Source organism: Mastacembelus armatus, chromosome 7 (genome assembly GCF_900324485.2).
Source record: "Mastacembelus armatus chromosome 7, fMasArm1.2, whole genome shotgun sequence".
In the NCBI taxonomy this organism is placed as follows: domain Eukaryota; kingdom Metazoa; phylum Chordata; class Actinopteri; order Synbranchiformes; family Mastacembelidae; genus Mastacembelus; species Mastacembelus armatus.
Genome location: NC_046639.1, coordinates 2,284,114 through 2,298,654, shown reverse-complemented (window position 1 = coordinate 2,298,654; position 14,541 = coordinate 2,284,114). Strand labels below are relative to the sequence as shown.

General features: G+C 42.0%; 1 protein-coding gene across 1 annotated transcript in view; it reads left to right on the top strand.

The window, feature by feature from the left end:
- LOC113146209 (ELKS/Rab6-interacting/CAST family member 1-like) overlaps positions 1-14,541 on the top strand; it is a 133,502-nt gene that overhangs the window by 80,553 nt on the left and 38,408 nt on the right. The window contains exon 17 of the mRNA XM_026333551.1: positions 10,801-10,948. Within this exon, the coding sequence (XP_026189336.1) occupies positions 10,801-10,948 (148 nt within the window). The remainder of the gene's footprint in view (positions 1-10,800; positions 10,949-14,541) is intronic.

Sequence of the window (14,541 nt, the reverse complement as noted above, 5' to 3'; positions counted from 1 at the left end):
TGTTCTGCATAAAAACAAAATATATATTCTGAGTTCATAAAGGAGCCTGGTGTTCTTAGTGGAATATTCAAATTATAACCAGCTTAAATTCCTACCGACACCACTTTCAAGTTACCATAGAATGATTTTTATTAGTCTGAAATAGGAAAGAAAAGAAAACTCATTCATACACATGCACATGCCCCCGTATGTAACCAAAGGACTGAGTGGAAGCCATTGTTAAAATAACTGTGATGTAATCTGCCAAGGGAGCTGGCCTGGCTGTGTATGTGTGCATTATCTATTTGGACATCAGTGAATCTGTCAGCGGTATCTGACTGCACATTACCGCTGGCCTCTTTATTAAAAACTAGACATATGCTGGAATTCAGGAACAGGTGTGGCAGGGTCATCTGAGCACTTATCACAGTTCAGTACAGTCTGTTTTTATGCATGTGTGAATCCCTTTTATGTTTTTCAGTTTTTATGCATGGTTGTGAGATGCGGTCTGCAGACTGCATAACAAGTACTAATGGGAAGTGTACTCGGTCCTGTAAGAAAACCAGGATCAAGGAGTAGAAAGGTCAAAGAGTGAGCGTACCTTATCTTTGCATGTGTGTGCGCGCTTGTGTCCACAATTATCCCTTCAATTTTCATTCTCTCGTAAATCCATAAACACACACTCAGCCTTCCAAGAACGAGAAATGTCATTAGGAGAAGAGCACAAGTTGTTCAAATGTGTCTTCTCACACAACAACTACTTTATAAATACTTTAGGTATGTCTCTATTTGGAATTCACACCCACTGATGAACAAGCAAATGCAGTGACACAACAGGCTCAGTGTACCAGAGGCATGATCTGTCTACACTAGCCTCAACGTACAAATTACCCAGATTATAGAGTGGTGTGAGAGTGTGTGTGTGTGTGTGTGTGTGTGTGTGTGTGTGTGTGTGTGTTTGGAGTCTTCTTGTGTTGTACTTGTGTGTTTACTGTCTGCCACTTCATCTCATAGTACGTATTTTAATAATGGAATCCATACACTGTAACTATAAGCTTATCCATTTGTGTGTGTGTGTGTGTGAGCTATATCAGTACCCCTGTGTGTATTGGTAGTGAAATAATAGTGAGTTTTCTTTTTTTATCAGAAGGCCAGGTAGTAATCACGTTGCCCTTTGATCCCATGATCCTGACTGATCAGTCAAAATATACAGCAGACCTGTCCAGACGTGGAAACAGCTCCTCTAATCAGCTCCCTGTCTGTCTGGGGAGGCTTCTGTCTGTCTCTGTGCCTGCATCTCTGTTTCTCTTTCATAATTTCTTGCTTTATATTTACCCTCCATGCTTTAAAGCATTTCAAAGCTGAGCTAATGAAGTCTATATACTGTAAGTATGTGGTCAGAGTGTTTGTGTAGCAAAGCATGTGGTTCCCACTACCTCAACATAAAGCAGAGCAGCTTTTTTTATTTAACTTATATTTTACCATCATTCATTAAAAGAAAACCTTTAACCAAGGTTGGAATGATATAGCTGCTAATTATTAGCAGATGTATGTGCATGTGTATGTACCCGGTCTTTGTGGTAATCTGCTTGCATGTACAAAGCTACATGCAAGCAGTAATTACATCTATTCAAGTACAGTTTATCTTTAGTCTTATAATTTATTTAAATAGCATGTATCAGAAGAAAACACTGACTCTGATTATATTTAACTGACAGCCATTGTTCAAAGTGCAGATAAAGATTTTCACATGCAAAACCTATGATCTGTCAGTCCATTCAGCAGTGTATATATTAATTCGAATTAGCTCCAGCTCAACTAGATACAACAACAAGGCTGCCTACACAGTAATGAAACAGTAAAAATAGTACAATCATACAAAAATTGAAAAAAATAAGTATCAAATAATAGTAATAACATAATGGTTTTTTTTTTTAATCTCTCCAACAAAGTAGCTGGTTCAGGTTTCATTTTATGAAGGAAACAGAGCTCTGAAGAACACATTGTGGGTAATGCAGTTCTCTGAATATGCAGCTTTTTTTGATATTTAAGATCATGTGACAGTTATTGGAAATATCTGTGATTGGCTGATGGAGTGTGGGGGGTGAATGTTTTCGTGACCTTGCATGACCTTTACAAAGTGACGGGAAATCGACTAGTTCAAGCTCCAAGGAAAGCTATAATTCTGAGAGTTACACAGGCCAGAGAAGTGTGCACACATCTTCTCTTTCTCATGCACACTTGATTTGGACAGAGTAAAGTCTGAGCTGTGCTATAGTAACCACATTAATAGGGTTGTGTAATTGTCTGGCAAAGCATTGTGGGAAATGGCATATACAGATCTGTCCCTTCACGTAAAACCACTCTTTAAATATGGACTCCCATTGACACGACAGTGTTCTCCTGGAAATTGCTGAAGATATGTGCACATGTCTATCTGAGCGTGTGTGTGTTGCTCTGTATCCACATCTATATGTGCGTGTGTGTTTCTATGGTTCCTTTAAGGGAAGTGAGTGCGGTGGCCTCTCATTCCACCGCATGTCGGCTGTGGTTCAGCTGTGGTCCACCGCCAGACCCTACATTTGGAACACAGAGAAAATACACCAGGGGTACTCGCTCCCACTGTTCTCTGGGCCCGTCTTTCATCAGTTTGTGTGTATGTGTGTAGTTTTGGTGCACAATTGTGTGTGTGCATAATTATGTTAGTGTGCATGTCTAATAGCGCACCACTATGTTGTACTCTCTGTCCCAGATATTTTAAAGCTTTTTGGCCCCACGTCATGCGTGTGTGCTGTATTTCCAGGCTGCAGTTAGATGACCAGAGTGAAAGAACCAGTACGGAGCACAGGAAAGGCAGAAGGAATGAGGAGAGAGGAAAGCAAGGCGGGTAATTGAAGGGTTCAGGGTAATACTTAGGCCAAGGATGGCTGTTTCAACGTGTTTGCATAACCTCCTTGAACTTAATATTTAGCCCAATTCTGGAGTGAGTACAGGGCACGACAAAGCCAAATAGAGAATGATAGAGGGAGAAAGAAGTCGAATGATAGAGAGGTTCAAGTCCAAGGCGGAGGTGATGCCATTCCTCCCTCCGACAAGTGACTCCTCTCTTTGATTAACAAAGAGAATGAGAATGGAGAGGCAAGGCGGCATCTGATTGTGGTTGCTTTCTTGTCCAACAGCCTATGATCAATTGTTCCACAGATTTTTTTTTATTATTATTTATTATTTTATTTTTTATTTATTTATTTTTTAACACCACAGTGGTACACACAGGATAATACAGAGGACCTCCACTTTAAATGAAGCTGCACAGAAGGCGTCCTCCTGGTATTTGCAGTTTACATTACTGACAGTTTAAAGAACAAGCTTTACTGTGGCTCCTCTCACACTAATGCAGACGGAGAGAGAAGGAGGAGGAGAACTAATTAATAACGCTCCACTTTTTATTTAATCTTAGATGTACATTATCATTTAGCTCCATTCAAACATAGCTTATTGTGCTTGTTATTCTTTTACATATAAAGCAACTGGTAAGGAAAGATAATAGAGCGTCTTGACTTTCAAATGTCTTAAAGTGTCTTAATGATCTTGTGATAAAATGAGACAGTTATGATGATAAATGATGAATATATTTCAGAAGTCACTAAAGAAGATTTTATTCCACATTTCAGGATTTTCTGCTTCTCTTTGTTTTATGTCACTCAAGAATTAATGTATACATGCAACACTGGCAGACGATTTCACATCTTCTCATAGTAAACGATCACTTGATAATAAAGGTTAATAACGTAAATATGTGGTAGACTGCCCTGTCTTTTTCACAGAGTCATGTGATAGGACCTCGCTCTGCTTTTGCCACATCTTGTTTATTCTTTTGACGTTAAAAAATGGGAATGAGGGGGGTGTGGGACAGTACTCTGGTTGGATCAGAGACAGATGGAGAAGGACATAACTCATCAGTGTTTATACTGAGGCTTTACTGCTCTTTTTTAATATGGTGAATATATGTGCATGTGTCTTGTTCCCTCTGTGTGTGTGTGTGTGTGTTCTTACAGTCGTGTGGTGGAACAGTGTTGCTCTTTCTATGGCCCTCACCTCTATCTTAGATGACAGGGAGCTTTAAACAACCCAGCTGCTGTATTACAGTGTGTGTGTGTGAGGGGGTGTGTGTGTGTGTGTGTGTGCGTGCGTGCGTGCGTGTGTGTGTGCGTGTGTGTGTGTGTGTGTGTACTTGTGTCTGACTGTGAGGCAGGAAAGCCCTGCACATGTGTGGTACAGTACAGCCCCCTGTCTTGTTTCTTGTGCCTTGGGGATACACTGTCAGTCAGCTGAGCAACGATAAAGACTGAAAACAAACCTTGTCTTTAAGAGGATGGAAAACGTTGCTCTGCTAGTGATAGGATCTCTAGAGGTCTGAGGTCACCATTCACCTTACTGGTCAAAGCTGTGTAGGCAAGCCTTGTGCCAGACTGCTCTAGAGATTGGCAGAGGTTTTGACTAATCTCATATGGGTTATGTTTTTCTCACACTGATGTAAAAAAGGTAAAATGGAAAAAAAAAAAACTACAACAAAAAAGTCCCTCACACACACATGGAGACTCCCAAGGTCATCTAAATGGATAAAAGCTGGTGATGACATCATAACCATCACTGACATCCTACAAGGCCTTGTTTATTTATCTAACCTGTTTTTAAAACAACAGGAATTCACTGACCCCTCGCTGATCCCTAGAAAGTGATGTAATGGAGCTGTGAATGAGAGAGGGCACTTAGCTGCACTTCAGTCTGTCAGCAGCCTGTGCATGTGCATAATAAAAGAATAGCTTGACAATTTAGGAAATTGTCTTCTTTGGTTACATTTACAGAAAACACAGTTTGCTGTTTTACGGGGAGATAATATTAGGAGCTACTGTATATTTTACTGCAGAGGGTTTGGGTTTACATGATATTAAAACAGAACAATGCAGTCACTGCACTTAAATAAGAAAATCCCCAGAAAGCCCATTTTCTGTTTATCACTGGTCTGACAGACTTATTCAGCTTCATTATTTATTATTCATATTGGAAAGCATATTGTGAACCCTGCTTTCAGTCCTTGTGGTAAATGTTCTCTGTTAATTGTCTAAAATCCAGCTCTGCATTCATGCACAAACATGAGTTCAGTATCAGTCTTCTCATCTCATTTTTCTGGACAGAAGGCAAATAAATGTATTTTCCAAAATGTTCGACGATTACGTCTTGTTTCTTGTGCCTTGGGGATACACTGGTGTCACAGGTACGGACTTTGCCTTGACAAGTCTTAGAGAAACAACTGAATTCTCATTTCATCTTATTTGTCTACAGTCACACACAAACTCACACGGCCACCTGGGTCCTCGCTCCTTCTCTCTCTCTCTGTTCCCTGTTTGGGTCTCTGCGTCGCTCCCCTCTGTCTGACTGGAATGCAGTGGTGGTCGTCTGGTCCTGCTCATCTCTGGGAGCAGTCGACCATCTCTCCCTGTCTCTGCTTCCACTCTAAACATTTGGCTAGTTTTGGCAGATTTGTTGATTTTTGTCCCCTCGTATTTTCCTTCTTGTTGCTGTAAAACTGATACATACTCTTTCAATTAGACCCACTTCACTGACCCCTCCCCTCCCACCAGTCAGAGTACTAGTGTGGGAGTGGGAGTGAGCAGAGTAAGTGGGTTGTATATTTTATTAGTGAAGTGAAAACACACACAACGCGGCCCAGTTCTGGTAGAAGCATCTGCTGTCATGGATTTTTCTTTGAAAATACAGTTCAAGGTTAGCATGTAAAGTTTAGCATTCTTGCTCGCAGCTCAGGATTAGCGTGTAATGTCTAACATAACTGCTCAAGAAGGATATTGGAGCTGACATGAGTTTCAAAACAAGACAGGCTTGAAAGTTGCATTCATGGTGGGTATGGGTAAATCACACTGTACTCTATATTATGATAAATAAAAGGTTTAATACGGTCAAGCATACAGAAGGAACTGGAACATACATTAGGTGTGTTTGGCATGTGGCTGCAGATTAACTGATACAGGTTAGCATGGATAAGATCCTCACCTGTGGTAGCCAAAACCTGGACCTCATAAAAATACATTTAACCCACATTTACAGTTGAAACACAGCTTTACCATCTCAACTGGCTTTGCAGTAAGCTTACCAAAGAAAGCCAAAGTGTGTGTTTTATGTTGGAAGTACACATTTTCCTTTCTTCCTCAGTTGTAAATAACATAGTGTTCCAAGGCCATAAATAACAGTGTCACAAAGCCATGCCCCATTCTCATGTCCTCTGCTTGCTCTCACCACAGGCCTCTAGTACTGCCTAGCCAGGGGCCCCCGGCCTTGTGCCGCACCTTCACACACTCACAATCAAGGCACAGCCATAAAATTTTGTGAGGAATGTTTCTGCAGAGTCGGACAGTTAAGTGGTGGAAAGGCATGATCACAAACTAGAAGAACTCGTAATGGATGTTCTGGGAACAAATATTAGTAGGTTCCCCATGTCCTTGCTAACAAAATACATCACACATGCACAAAAGGACATGAAAGCAAAAGTGTGCACGGGCAGTCAGATACACACACGCGTGCGCATGCACGTGCACACATACAGACACACACACACACACGTGCACACACTGCACTTAAGGGCAGACAGTATTGATGGTTCCCTCGGGCATCACATGGACGCATCTGTTTCTGTCCCACTGACTCTCCACACTCATAATTTCAAGTAAGTCATAACACAAATTATAAACACATATCCCTCAACCGTGACGCCTAGGAATAACAACATGGAGTACGCTGAGCTGATTTAGGGTAGACTGGGACTCTTAAATCTTTATCTTTGCTCCTTTCTTCCCTTCCTTGTCTCTTTTTTCCCCTCTTTTCTCTTCCATGCAGCACAGGTGGCAGTTACTTTTGTCTCACATCCTTCACTGTCTTCTGTTGCCTTCATCTTTTGCCATCTCTTGTCTCTGTTTTTATTTTCCACCTATTGGCTCTGCTGTGCTTCCTCTCCCCCTTCACAGCCACAGTATACATCACTTCACGTCCGCTTACTTTGAATTTGGTTTGCGCAAATGGATGCATGTGCGTTTATGTTCACTCTTGACCCCATCTTAACCCCTTGTCACCCAGAAATTTGTCCGGGCTGTCATGTTTCCATCTGCCCTGTCACTTCATAGTCCTTCAACAATGTCTTCATCATCAACATCATCATCTTCTTCTTCTTCTTTGCTCCTCATTTTTATTTCCTTCACCATGCATCACTTCTTCTTACCTCTCTGCTTCCACACTTTGCATTCCTTTTTGTCTTTGGATATTATCTCTGCTGCCTCCCCAATTCTTTCCCTCTCACCTCTTATCGAGTGGTCATGTACTTCAGCCATCCATCTCCCACCTCTGTAGATCTGAATGTCTCAATGTGTCCCAGAGACCATGAAGGTTCAATTGGAATCACATGTTGAAGTTGAGCTGAGAATTTCACCCCTTATAAATAAGATGTCAGTCCGGCCGATGCTTTCCAGCCTACGCTCTCAATCCTAAAAGTGAATGCAAGGCGTCCAGCATGTATACACATTCAAAACTGTTTGTGTGTGTCAAGTTTATCTTGTCAGCCAAAATATTATCATATCACACAACAGAAAAAAGAAAGTAGATGGGTTTTTTGACACTGGAGATGCAGCAGCAGAATATATTTGTCCTTTTATTGGAGTTCCTTATGACGTTTATTTGTATGAGGTCGGACTTTTATGAAGATTAATCACAAGTTTGTCATGATAAACCATTTCATTGTCACCCTTTTACTCAGACAGGAAATGAAGATAATGCTTTGTTTGTCCAGGGAACGCCAAGTCGAAGTAAAGCAGGGAGTCAGGCAAGAAGGGAGGAAAAAGAGAGGCTTCACCCACTCGAGATCAGCCAGCAGATATAATACAAGCATTTGTCTTTGTGTGTGTGTGTGTGTGTGTGTGTGTGTGTGTGTGAATGTGTGTTTGCACGTGTGTGTGTGTGAATGTGTGTTTGCATGTGTGTGTGCGTGATAGATGAATTCTGTCTGCCAGATTCATGTGCATTGCAAGTGTGTTTCGAAGGCCAAAGAGACACTCAAATTAGATGTGATGAAATACTCCAGTGTGATTCAAAGACTGTTAGTAATACTAATCAGCACACACACCACACACACACAACCACTGATTGAGGATGTGGGAGGCAAGGTTTACTGGCTGGTTAATCATAGTAATGCCCCTTTTTATTGTTTTAGGAAGACATCACTCAGCAGAATCCTGCAGTATCACTCAGAGAGCACCCACTGGGAGACATAGTTGTAATCTGCTGTGTTAATGCAGAGACTGGAAGTGATTTAGCTTGCACTGAATGCTGACCACTTTAGCTCAGAGGTTTCATTTAGTGTGGCTGAGAAGGTCTATCGATAATTACCGGTTCTATCGATAATTACCTGTGCTAATGAACGCAGATGAGACAGCAGCACGTGTTATGTTTCAGGGATGAAAAGCCAACATACGGTAATTTGTTTTGAGTATAGAGTCATTTCTTCATAGACTTTTACAAATAAAGCACAGATAATGTCTAAAATACACAGAGGCAACTCCGTGTATGACTTTTCTTTAGCTGGCGTAAAGAAAGCAACGAGTGTGTCAGTGCAACACTTGGAAGAATCAACAAAGTATCACATCGTTATTATCTTTTTTGTAATTAATGAAAAGCCAAATAGATGTCTTTCAAGAGTTCATTCAGCAGAGACAGCTTGATGAATGAACGCTGATGAAATGACTCGGTGGAGGTCAGAAAGAGATGGATCTCTGTTTGGCTTTTTTTCATGTGTTCCTAGATAAGACAAACCTCCCCTTTCAAACTGTGGTAGGGTTCATGCCCATAACCTTTCACTATACTATTTTCTTGCACCCAAATGGACCTGCATTTCATGCATCACCCACTTTGCCCACGTTCTCTAAAAAATCATTTTTGTTCTTAATAATAACTATAATATTTTGTGAAATAAACTAGTGTAGCCTGTTCTTCTATTTTCAGTTACGTGCTGTCTTTGTTCCCCAATATCCTAAAGCTGCTCATCTTAAGTGGGATCTGGAAATGCACATCTGTACAACTGCTGCTGCAGCATGATTTGATGTTGTTGACTTTCCATGTCTGGCAGTGAGGTGTAAAGATGGCCATCGTGTGCGTTGGTTAGGACTGTTAATCTGACACAGTGTTTATGAAGAGCGACACGTTGGGCTGCATTCCTTGCCCATATATGACGCTGTACATCGCCTCGTCACTCCGTTTAACACGACCAAAAATAAAGTAATGGGACTGGGGTTGCCATTGTGTCATACTCTAAACTTCATAATTCATCATTAAGTTGCATAGGCCAGGAATGTAAAATTGGAAGAAGGACTCTACAGTCCATCACGCTGTTGTTTGATTTGGGAATTTCCTGATTAGATTTTCTCAAAATGTTAACATCTTTTGTGAACATGACCATGTTAAGCAGAATGGGCCTGCAGTTGAAAACACTAGCTCTACATTATGTAGTTCTGTGTTCCCATTAAGGCGAACATTAAAATAGACACTGGAGGTGTGCAGAGAAAGGTGTTTCATTGCTCTTGCTCTGTGATTGCTTAAACACTCACAAACACACTGAGGCCTACTAAAGGCCTTGAATGAGGGTCACCACAATCCAGATGTGCCATGGATGTAATTGTATATTATGTCATCTCAGGCCAGTATGACTCCTTTTTGAGTTCAGATCTTTAATTTCATAAATGAATTATTTTTTTTATAGATCTAGATCATGGAATAATGTGGGATAATTCAGTCTAAAGTGTGTTTTGGATGCAACTTCCTCCTTCTCACATTACCTTACCATGATGGTTTACTGCTCCAAATTTAGTTGCATTTTAAGAGTTTGGCATTCAGCTGTGTTATGGTTGTCCACCTTTGGATAAACTAAGTAGAGCTACAGTATATTATACTTATAAATGAGTGTTTCTAGGTTCTCTATTTCCCTTTTAATGATATTTTTACAGTTTGCCTGCAGCAAAAAATAGAGAAGGTGTGTACTTGGTTATCTTGTTTGGGTTTCTGAGGGTGTTTACAGCAGTGGGCGGATAGAATGTGTGTTTGTCACAACATTGGATTTACGACATCCTGTTTGATGATGAGGATAGTCATCACCAATCTGCTCCCAGGAGTCAGACTTCTCTCCACTGATTACACAAGGCATTCTCTTGAGTTTTATGGGCGTAAATTTATGTGTCTGGATGTGTGTATGATAAAGCTTGGTAGTATGTTTCCACTGCACCTGTGGACAGTCATTTGTTGTCACACACCACCCCCTCCACACATACACACAGATATACTGTGGTAACTACCAGTGACAGAAGAAAGATGTCATATCCTCCTCAGTCTACTCAATTAGGCTCCATTACACTATTACATGCCCATGAGTCACACTGAGGCTTCACGATTACAACACTTAGTAGACCACTTCAAAGATGTCTGCTTCTTTTTTCTGTGGAATCTCTGTCTGAGTTTAAAGAGCCCTCGAATGAGTTTGCTATGTACATACGCACAAGGACCTACAGCTGTACACGTGGGCGCTGTGCATCTGGGTCACTGAGCTGTCCACCTGTCTGTTTTCTAACCATAAAGGCAGCAATTACAAATCTAACTTTTTTTTTTACTTTGGAGAATAAATATGACTTGTTTTGACATTTCGTCCATATATGAGAAAATCCCTGTTTATGTTTAGAATACTGTTTTCCATAGTTTCCATTTTCTCTCCCTCAGGCAGCAGGCTTTGCTGGCAGCCATCAGTGAGAAGGACGCTAACATCGCCCTGCTGGAGTTGTCCTCCTCCAAACGGAAGAAAGCCCAGGAGGAAGTGATGGCACTGAAAAGGGAGAAAGACAGACTCATGCACCAGCTCAAACAGCAGGTACATCCACCACATGACCACGTGCTATTTATACACGCATATAAATGATTAATTCAATTTACAGCCCTCCTGGTCTAAGAGGTTGACTAACCCTAAACGTGACTCAAATGGATCCTGGTCTTGCGGTCACCATTAAGACAGATTTTGGTTATGTGCATCAAAGCAGGGCCTGAAATTCAAACCTGCTGCAGAAGGTGAAACCTTGTCTGCATTAAAGCAGCCTCATGGGGTGACGTTTGAACTTTAAAACCAGGAACAGATAGAGGTTAATACTTCTTGGTAGTTAACAGAAGAGACTTCCCCGCCTGAAACCACACTTACTGTGTTCAGTCATCATAAACCAAACCAGTCAAGCAGGAACTGTGATTCCGAATCCAGGCACATAAACACGAGCACTGTTATTCTCCTGACAGTCATGTTGCACTTGAGGTACTACACTCAAGTCACAGACATCGTTTGGTATTATTGGTGAGTCACTTTTCTCTCTGACGTCAAACAGATATAAATCCCATCACACACTCACACACATACCTAAGAACATGCACCTATTTCCCATGTTGCCCTGGTTCTCAACAGGACCTGAGACTGGTGAAGGTATGTGGATTATTAAGGTCTGGTCAGACCACATCAGTGAGTGAGCTGAAGTGAATGCTAACGATAATGAGGCATCAGCAGGGAGTCTACATGCACCTCCTGAGTCACTGGGGCTTCTGGGAAACCTGGTGTGTTTGAAAGTCAACAGATGCAGTGGCTGAGTGTGCATTTAAGTGCCAACCTATGTTTGTTCATCCCGTAAACCTTAAACAGTTACTAGGGGGGGTGCAATTCCATTTGAGGAATTTCAAGGAAAACCTATTATCTGTTTATCGCCATCGGATGCGTCATGTTTTCCCGTTCGGTAACCAGCAGTTAAAGTCCACCTGACGATGTGATGAGCTCTAATTTCAACGATGTGGCCTCTGGGCCTGCAGCAGAGCAGAGGAGAAAGGGGAAAGACATGAGAAGAAAACAAAGAAAGGGATGGGAGAGGAGTGAGCAGCACATGCATAATTTGTCCCTTTCTTGTAACTTGCTTTTTGGAAATATATACAGGCAAACATGCCTATAAGTCCAGGTAGGTACTACTGGTATGTGCAGCTGTGTACCCAGTAATGCTATGGCCACCTTGCACAAGGACCCTAAAAGGACCCCTGCACTTTGTGGGTTCCTCCCACTCCACAGATTAAGCTCTTTTGAGCTTATATTATCCAATATGACACACATTGGTTCTCTGTATTCTGACCCACTGACACACATACTGGGATAGGTTGCCTTCCTCAGGACCCTTAATAACCAGTGGTGGAAGGAAACTGACCAGGAAATGCCGCAGAATTATGGAAGTCAGAGTCTCTTAGGAGAAAGCTGATCTGTAGACAGCAGATAGATTTACAGATAGCAGAGTCCTGTCTGACCTTGCCACATCAGTCTTTTGGAGGATGTTGTGTTTGTGTGTGTGCATAAAGCAGGCAAACTTTCCTTTCTCAGACAATTGCCTCTCTTTGAGGCGTAGGCCTTCCTCTGCACAGACAAACACACAAAGACACAGCTACACACACACAAAAATGCACACAAAAGTGTAGTGCTTAGACTTCCTGAGGAGGGAGGATAAAAGTTTGTAAAACTCTCTCTGTGGTGCCATCCTAGTGATCAGTGGCCAACCCCGAGTGGTGCTTTGAAGCTGAGAAGATTAATTTGGTATTCTCAGAGTTGTGCCATTTTCTGACGTTTTCTCTCTGTTGCTATACTTTTTCACTCTCTCCTTTTCTCTTTTGGAGGCACTTCAGTCTCCACCATCTCTTTGTGCTGAAAAGATGGATTTTGTGGTCACAGAGATGTGCCACGGAGAACACCTTATGTAAAGCAATCTGCCTGCTTTGAGCTGGGCCATTCTGTTTTTAGTGCGGTATCATGGTAATGCTGGACAGAGACCTGATTAATGGAGTATGGAGTGTTTTGTGAAAGCCTTCCCCCAGCATCCCCCAGCTGTCTGTTTGCTTAAGGCCTTTCTTGTCAGCTCCCTGTGTCCATATGTGTTAATACAGCTCCGCTCTAATCAAGACAGGATTGTGATTTACAGACGGCTTGGATTGGGGATTGGGGTGCAGCTGCAAGCACAGCAGTTGGATCAACATTGCCATGTTTACACCAGCAGTTACACTTTGATACACAAGCAGACACGCAAATTGCAGATATACAGTACAAGCCAAATCTGTTTTGGTTAAAGATGTCAATGAAGAACTCGCCTATCCTCTTTTCCCCTCTCCTCGCTCCTGTGTCTGTTCCCAGCTGCCTGATCCTCAAGTTTGCCTGGAGGCCATTACTGAGCTGTGTACTCTGTAAAGCCACTAATTAACACAAATTAAAACACACATTCCACCACACAGGCATTTTATGTGTGCACACCTTCTTTACACTTGCACAAGGGGATATGTCTTGGAAGAGGAAAGTGGATGTGTCTGTTTTTGCAAGTGTGTGTGTGTGTGTGTGTGTGTGGGTGTGTGTCTGTTTGAATAAACTAGATGGCCACATGTGGTCTGTCCTGACCACACAGTCAGACTCTTCCAGAGGCAATTCATCACTTCATTCATTTATATTTGCTTCTCAGGTCATTAAATATTAAGCACGTGCGCACACACACACACACACACACACGCACACACACACACACACACACACACACACATACACACACACACATACCAAGTCATACTAGGACATTTGGCTTCGTAAGCTACCAAATATGGTTGTAATTATATGAACAGGAATAAGTAGTATGGTTCTTATTAAATGAGCAGCAAGGACTAAACATACAATAGCCTGTTTGACCCTCAACCACAAATTAGTTTTGAAAATATTTCTCTATGAGAATTAAACAGCATTACTACGATTAGAGAAGAGTCCATGTGGTAGCATCTACAACATGCACAGTACTGTGTGCTAGTACAGTCATTTCCTCAGCTGCATGGTATATGATAATAATCCTCCTCGCCTCAATAACAGGTGTCCGGTTTGTAACTATCGCATGAAGTCCAGCCCCACCCAGTCACACCTGCTAGTGTCAACACCTGAGGTCATGGAGGGCGGTACGCCAGCCTAGCCTTTAACTGCTCTTAACCACTGGTCTGGTGTCTGTCTGAGCCCTCCTCCATCCCTCACTCTCTACGTCTTGGTGGTGCTTTTATCCTCACACCACAGTGTCAGAGTTCTTACCTCATCTAAGCTGCTGTACTCTAGTTTAAGCTAATTGCTGACTCCTTTAATACTAGCCACATCCTCTCCTGTGATCCTGACCAGCTCGTTTCCTCAGTCATTAGGCCCTAAACTCAGCAGTGATGTCTCCAGGCCCCTGACTACTGTAACACCATCTCCCCCCATCTTCACAGCTGACTCAGGCTCTTTGTCTCATCCTGCCAGGACTGTCTCTCATTTAAGCAAGGGAAGCCACAACATTTTGGATGAGAGATGTGTGCATATCTTTCCTTCAAATCATCTTCATCACATGCACAACCCCACCTCCCTCTCTGCAGTCATGTCCACCCTCCGGGGAAGTATCT